Genomic DNA, 7324 nt, shown 5'->3' with positions numbered 1-7324 from the left:
TCCAGTGGAAGCAGTAGGAACTGAAAACCAGTTCCTAAGAAATATTGTTTGCCAACGAGAACTCACTGAACAGACAGAGACCTCAAAAAAAAAAAATCTGAACGGTTAGTCCTCAGGGTTTTGCCTGCTACATAAGTTCTGTTATACTCACAGACATGATTCAAACAGTTTTAGAAACTGCAGAGATTTTCTATCCAAATCTACGAATAATATGCATATCTTATATTCTTGGCATGAGTAGCAGGAAGTTGAAATGGGGCACGCTATTTATCCAAAAGAGAAAATTCTGCCCCCTAGCACCAAGAGGTTAATTAATTAAGAGTGTGCTCCTAATCTCAGCTCGTTACCTGTATAAAAGACACCTGGGAGCCAGAAATCTTTTGATTGAGAGGGGATCAAATACTTATTTCCCTCATTAAAATGCAAATCAATTTATAACATTTTTGACATGCGTTTTTCTGGATTTTTTGTTATTACTGTCTCTCACTGTTCAAAGAAACCTACCATTAAAATTATAGACTGATCATTTCTTTGTCAGTGGGCGAATGTACAAAATTAGCAGGGGATCCAATACTTGTTTTCCTCACTGTAGTTAGTCTTTTGTTCTGAATGTATTGATGTATTTATGTTGTGACACAGTGGTTGAGGTCTAAGACTGATCCACACTAACCTCCAGTCATCTGCCTCGTTCCCCAGTGGTATTAGATCAATTTCCTGTTTCTCTTTTCAAGATGGACATTTTATCTTCATGTATTTATTCTTAATGTGTGTATAGTTATTCATGTAAATTCATCATAAATCCATAGGAAATATATTGTATTTAATATTTACAGAACAGATTGGTTATAACAATATTTATATGATATATGTTTGTGTTGTTGATCCAGAGTGTGATTTCCTCTTAAATGGCACCCTATTCCCTATATAGTGCACTATTATTGTCCAGAGCCAAATTGGCCCTTGTGAAAAGTAGTGCACTACATAGGGGATAGAGTGCCATTTGGGACACAGCCTATCATCATGGGGTTAACTACTGTTAAATAATATAATAGCACAAGTCTGAATGAATAGGGCTTCCAGAACCCTACTATTTCTGATTAGTGTCTAGGGGGAAACACAGTCTTGTGTGTTCAGATGATCTGCCATTAAAGGGACAATCCAGTATTGGTACATCCATTTTTTTTAAACCTTTAAATTAATGATATGTAGCCATTGATTGTTAGAGAATTTAATGAATAAATACCTCATGAGTTTAGTTCAAATGTCTTCCCTAATCAGAACCCAAATTATCAGCTTGTTTCACTACATTTCTTGTAAATAATGTAATTGGTAACTAACGCTGTATAGCTTCAGAACATGGTTAAACTATCATTTTGATCTCATGGATGGTCACTCCTTGCATCCATCCTTTTTTCATCTTTGAATTTGAGTGGTTTAATTTCTGAGTGGCCATTTAGTTGTTTGAATCGCAGATTGCCCCTTTAAGGATCATATGGTGGTGCTCACAGGAGCAATATATATATTTTTTGTTACGTTTTGTGTGTTTGATATTAGGGTTTGTGACAGTTTCTCACACTTGTTCCCGCTGCCTGTCTACATCTTCAAGGATGCCTTTGCACATTCTAATGATATGAAATGAATGTAACCTATAGTTCACTGGTGCTGAATAATAAGATCACATTCTAAAGATATTAAATGAATGTAACCTGTAGTTCACTGGTGCTTAACAATAAGATCCGTGGAGGAAAACTATGGACTGTAAAATGTAAGGGACTTCCTGTGGAAAAACACAAGACATTAAAGAGCCTCTAGAAAGGTTTGAAAGCCTTGCTCTCCTTGGCTGTTCCTGTTAATGTCCATTCAAATGGAAATGATTTAGAAGAGGTACATGAGTGTGAACGTGTGTTTGTCTGTGGTGAGATTCAAACACGTTACCACTAGATCATTACACTAGATGTTTATGTTATACCAACCACCCTCGTTTCAGTTTTGCCTTAAATAACCATCTGTCTTATGTGACCATATCAAATATACTAATTTAAATGTTCTGGATTTACGTTTACTAAGTTACATCTAGTCTAGTGATGTAACCTAACATAAACATATCATACTATATAAAAGGAGTGGCACAGATTTAATAAACTATAATGTGTTTTGCTTGGGTTATAGACCTCTCTATGTCATGTGGTCTACACATCAGCCAGGCTTAGAATCCACAACCAAAACTTACCACCACAGTTCACACCCATGTTATCTGATTCTGAGCTCACTATGCAACAGTTGTGTGCAGCGATGCAGTTGAACAGGTTCTTGTTCCAAGGAATAGAAAGAAGAAGGTGGTTTGATCACATCACAATAGTTTGATCACAGAACACTAGTACATTTATCAGACTGCAGTGCCTCAATAGGACCGATTCAACCAGGTAAATGGATCAGCTAGTTGTCTTTTGAAATGTGTTATACTATATTATACATTGTTATTGTATAATTAATGCTACAGTATTGCTTTCCTGGTTTCAAGTTATGTTAGTCTTTCTCTTTATGATTAATCTAATTGTCTTCTTCAGGGATGAAGGTGACTCAACTAGAATGTCTGTGTCTGATTCTTCTACATCTCCTACACACAGCAGGCTCTGGTACAGTAGAATACACATTTAATATCTCACTGCCTTTAATACCTCTGTGTGTGTGATTAATATCATCTCATTGTGTCTTTAGTCACAATTGTGGTCTTAAGGGTTCTACCCAGTCTAATCAAACAGAGCCGACGGAGGTCCTTTTGCTTCTCTGTCTACATAGTTCTACTACTATTGTCCGGTGTGTGTGTGTGTGTGATTAATATTATCTCATTGTGTCTTTAGTTGCTTGTGTAGTGTTAAGGTGCATAACCTAAGGTGGATTCCTCTCCTAGCCTCCTTTCCTTCCTCAACTAAAAGTGAATCCAACTCTTCTGTAGCCATCCACCCTATAGTTGTCAGGATTTGGCCAGGGTTGTTCCGGTCTTTGGTCACTAGATGCCCCCATTGTGCTTTTTGACCCTTTTGTTTTCCCTTGTTCCCAGTTATTATTTGCACCTGTGCCTCGTTTCCCCTGATTGTATTTAAACCCTTAGTTTTCCTCAGGTCTTTGCTCTGTGTTTGTATGTTAGCACCCAGCCCCAGTATGCTGTGAACATTTGTTGCTCCCGTTGGACTCTCTTGTGCTACTCTGTTTTTGTTCTTGTTTATACATTTTTGAGTATCCTTTGAGTTTTTTTCATACTATACCTACCACCCTGTGGATTTACCTTTTTGCCTTGGAGGATTACCTTTGTTCTCGTGGAATTACTTTTGACGTTGTGGAGTTATATGTTTGCCTGAAGGACTTTCCTTTTTTACTTTATTAAATACTCCAATCAAGTACTGCTGTGTCTGCCTCATCTGGGTTCTGCCGACTATTCGTGGTTCAGTTAAGTGACTGTTTCTCACTCCGGAGACCCGGGTTCGTTACCGGGTCCTGACAATAGTACTACTACACTGCTCAAAAAAATAAAGGGAACACTAAAATAACACATCCTATATCTGAATGAATGAAATATTCTTATTAAATACTTTTTTCTTTACATAGTTGAATGTGCTGACAACAAAATCACACAAAAATTATCAATGGAAATCAAATATATCAACCCATGGAGGTCTGGATTTGGAGTCACACTCAAAATTAAAGTGGAAAACCACACTACAGGCTGATCCAACTTTGATGTAATGTCCTTAAAACAAGTCAAAATGAGGCTCAGTAGTGTGTGTGGCCTCCACGTGCCTGTATGACCTCCCTACAATGCCTGGGCATGCTCCTGATGAGGTGGCGGATGGTCTCCTGAGGGATCTCCTCCCAGACCTGGAGTAAAGCATCCACCAACTCCTAGACAGTCTGTGGTGCAACGTGGCGTTGGTGGATGGAGCGAGACATGATGTCCCAGATGTGCTCAATTGGATTCAGGTCTGGGGAATGGGCAGGCCAGTCCATAGCATCAATGCCTTCCTCTTGCAGGAACTGCTGACACACTCCAGCCACATGAGGTCTAGCATTGTCTTGCATTAGGAGGAACCCAGGGCCAGCCGCACCAGCATATGGTCTCACAAGGGGTCTGAGGATCTCATCTCGGTACCTAATGGCAGTCAGGCTACCTCTGGCGAGCACATGGAGGGCTGTGCGGCCCCCAAAGAAATGCCACCCCACACCATGACTGACCCACCGCCAAACCGGTCATGCTGGAAGATGTTGCAGGCAGCAGAACGTTCTCCACGGCGTCTCACCCCTCTGTCACGTCTGTCACATGTGCTCAGTGTGAACCTGCTTTCATCTGTGAAGAGCACAGGGCACCAGTGGCGAATTTGCCAATCTTGGTGTTCTCTGGCAAATGCCAAACGTCCTGCACGGTGTTGGGTTGTAAGCACAACCCCCACCTGTGGACGTTGGGCCCTCATACCACCCTCATGGAGTCTGTTTCTGACCATTTGAGCAGACACATGCATATTTGTGGCCTGCTGGAGGTCATTTTGCAGGGCTCTGGCAGTGCTCCTCCTGCTCCTCCTTGCACAAAGGCATAGGTAGCGGTCCTGCTGCTGGGTTGTTGCCCTCCTACGGCCTCCTCCACATCTCCTGATGTACTGGCCTGTCTCTTGGTAGCGCCTCCATGCTCTGGACACTATGCTGACAGACACAGCAAACCTTCTTGCCACAGCTCGCATTGATGTGCCATCCTGGACTCCGTCTCATGCTACCACTAGAGTGAAAGCACCGCCAGCATTCAAAAGTGACCAAAACATCAGCCAGGAAGCATAGGAACTGAGAAGTGGACTGTGATCACCCCCTGCAGAACCACTCCTTTATTGGGGGTGTCTTGCTAATTGCCTATAATTTCCACCTGTTGTCTATTCCATTTGCACAACAGCATGTGCAATTTATTGTCAATCAGTGTTGCTTCCTAAGTGGACAGTTTGATTTCACAGAAGTGTGATTGACATTGTGTTGTTTAAGTGTTCCCTTTATTTTTTTGAGCAGTGTATATATACTACAGTGTATAGTACTACTGTATATACTATAGTGTACCACAGTATAATACTACTATATATACTTTTTGTTTAACCTTTATTTAACAAGGCAAGTTAAGAACAAATTCTTATTTTCAATGATGGCCTATGGATTTTTACCTTGTCAGCTCGAGGATTCGATCTTGCAATTTTTAGGTTACTAATCCAACGCTCTAACCACTAGGCTACCTGCCACCAGTATATATTACAGTGTATAGTACTACTATATATTTATTTATTTTACTAGGCAAGTCAGTTAAGAACAAATTCTTATTTTCAATGACGGCCTAGGAACAGTGGGTTAACTGCCTGTGTATTTCAGATCAGAGCAGATGACAGAGGAGAACACTATAAACTATTGAAACTGTTCATCTGTCTGTTCTCTTCAGAGAGTTTTGAGGTTCTTGGTCCAACTGATTCCATTGTTGCTGTAGCTGGTGAGGACATCATTCTGCCCTGTTACCTCAAACCCAACATCAGTGCTGAGGACATGACAGTGGACTGGCTGAACCTGGACTTCTTAGACGGTCGTGTATTTCGTTACCAAAACAGCGAAATCATACGAGATGATCAGATTCCCTCCTATAGAAGAAGAACTTCACTGTTTAAAGAGGAACTGTGGAGGGGCAACACCTCTTTGAAACTGACCAGGGTACAAGGCACTGATGAGGGACATTACAAATGCTTAATTCAGTCAAAGAGCTGGTATGATGATATCACTGTTCAAGTCCTCGTTAAAGGTGAGGTTTATTTTCATGTTAATGTAATAATCTAACTACAGTACAATGACATCACCTCTTTCCTTCATATTACTGGACACAGTATGTGTAGATTTGTTCACAGCCTGTCACCAGTTAACATCAGTCTGTCTGTGTCTGTAGCTGTAGGATCCAAGCCAGTGGTGTCCATTGAGGGACACAGAGAGGGAGGGATGGGTCTGCTGTGTGAAACAGAAGGCTGGCACCCTGAGCCTGAGCTGGTGTGGCTGGACAGTAAAGGAGTCCATCTCTCTGCTGGTCCTCCTGAGATAGATAAAGACTTCAAGGGATTCTACAGAGTCAAACAACATGTCATTGTCCAGGAGACTGACACCAACCGCTTTACCTGCAGAGTCCAACAGAGCCAGATCAATGAGAAGATGGAGACAGATATTCACCTCCCTAGTGAGTAACAACATCATATTATTTAGACATGAAACACTGTTATTGATGTGTTAATGTACAGTATGTGTTTTAACCAAACCTTTGATGTTGGTAGTATTAGTACCAAACCCTGTTGTTGATGTGTAATGATGTGTGATGTGTAGTATTAGTACCAAACCCTGTTGTTGATGTGTAATGATGTGTGGTAGTATTAGTACCAAACCCTGTTGTTGATGTGTGTAGTAGTATTAGTACCAAACCCTGTTGTTGATGTGATGTGTAGTATTAGTACCAAACCCTGTTGTTGATGTGTAATGCTGTGTGGTAGTATTTGTACCAAACCCTGTTGTTGATGTGTAATGCTGTGTGGTAGTATTAGTACCAAACCCTGTTGTTGATGTGTAATGATGTGTGGTAGTATTAGTACCCAACCCTGTTGTTGATGTGTGGTAGTATTAGTACCAAACCCTGTTGTTGATGGGTAATGATGTGTGGTAGTATTAGTACCAAACCCTGTTGTTGATGTGAAATGATGTGTGGTAGTATTAGTACCAAACCCTGTTGTTGATGTGTAATGATGTGTGATGTGTGGTAGTATTAGTACCAAACCCTGTTGTTGATGTGTAATGATGTGTGGTAGTATTAGTACCAAACCCTGTTGTTGATGTGTAATGATGTGATGGTAGTATTAGTACCAAACCCTGTTGTTGATGTGTAATGATGTGTGGTAGTATTAGTACCAAACCCTGTTGTTGATGTGTAATGATGTGTGGTAGTATTAGTACCAACCCTGTTGTTGATGTGTAATGATGTGTGGTAGTATTAGTACCAAACCCTGTTGTTGATGTGAAATGATGTGTGGTAGTATTAGTACCAAACCCTGTTGTTGATGTGTGATGTGTGTAGTATTAGTACCAAACCCTGTTGTTGATGTGTGGTAGTATTAGTACCAAACCCTGTTGTTGATGTGTGGTAGTATTAGTACCAAACCCTGTTGTTGATGTGTAATGATGTGTGGTAGTATTAGTACCAAACCCTGTTGTTGATGTGTAATGATGTGTGGTAGTATTAGTACCAGACCCTGTTGTTGATGTGTAATGATGTGTGGTA

The 7324-nt window shown here is 40.6% G+C and overlaps 1 protein-coding gene across 1 annotated transcript; it reads left to right on the top strand.

Moving 5' to 3' along the window:
* Positions 1 to 2205: 2205 nt before the first annotated feature.
* LOC112253199 (butyrophilin subfamily 2 member A1-like) lies at positions 2206 to 6243 on the top strand. The gene is made up of 4 exons (XM_042315643.1): positions 2206 to 2423; positions 2568 to 2636; positions 5462 to 5812; positions 5954 to 6243. The coding sequence occupies exons 2-4, from the start codon at positions 2570 to 2572 to the stop codon at positions 6241 to 6243; spliced, it is 708 nt and encodes a 235-aa protein (XP_042171577.1). The 5' UTR covers positions 2206 to 2423; positions 2568 to 2569.
* The last annotated feature ends 1081 nt before the right edge of the window (positions 6244 to 7324 follow it).

Source organism: Oncorhynchus tshawytscha, unplaced genomic scaffold (assembly GCF_018296145.1).
Source record: "Oncorhynchus tshawytscha isolate Ot180627B unplaced genomic scaffold, Otsh_v2.0 Un_contig_4883_pilon_pilon, whole genome shotgun sequence".
Classification (NCBI taxonomy): Eukaryota; Metazoa; Chordata; class Actinopteri; order Salmoniformes; family Salmonidae; genus Oncorhynchus; species Oncorhynchus tshawytscha.
Note: the sequence above shows the minus strand (reverse complement) of the source record. Positions and strands in the feature narration are given on the sequence as shown.

Excerpts from the sequence above, each read along its gene's own strand:
- LOC112253199 (XM_042315643.1), top strand. The coding sequence starts at position 2,570 with ATGAAGGTGACTCAACTAGAATGTCTGTGTCTGATTCTTCTACATCTC. Across the intron at positions 2,637-5,461 it reads CCTACACACAGCAGGCTCTG|AGAGTTTTGAGGTTCTTGGT; the intron begins GTACAGTAGAAT and ends TGTTCTCTTCAG. Across the intron at positions 5,813-5,953 it reads TGTTCAAGTCCTCGTTAAAG|CTGTAGGATCCAAGCCAGTG; the intron begins GTGAGGTTTATT and ends CTGTGTCTGTAG.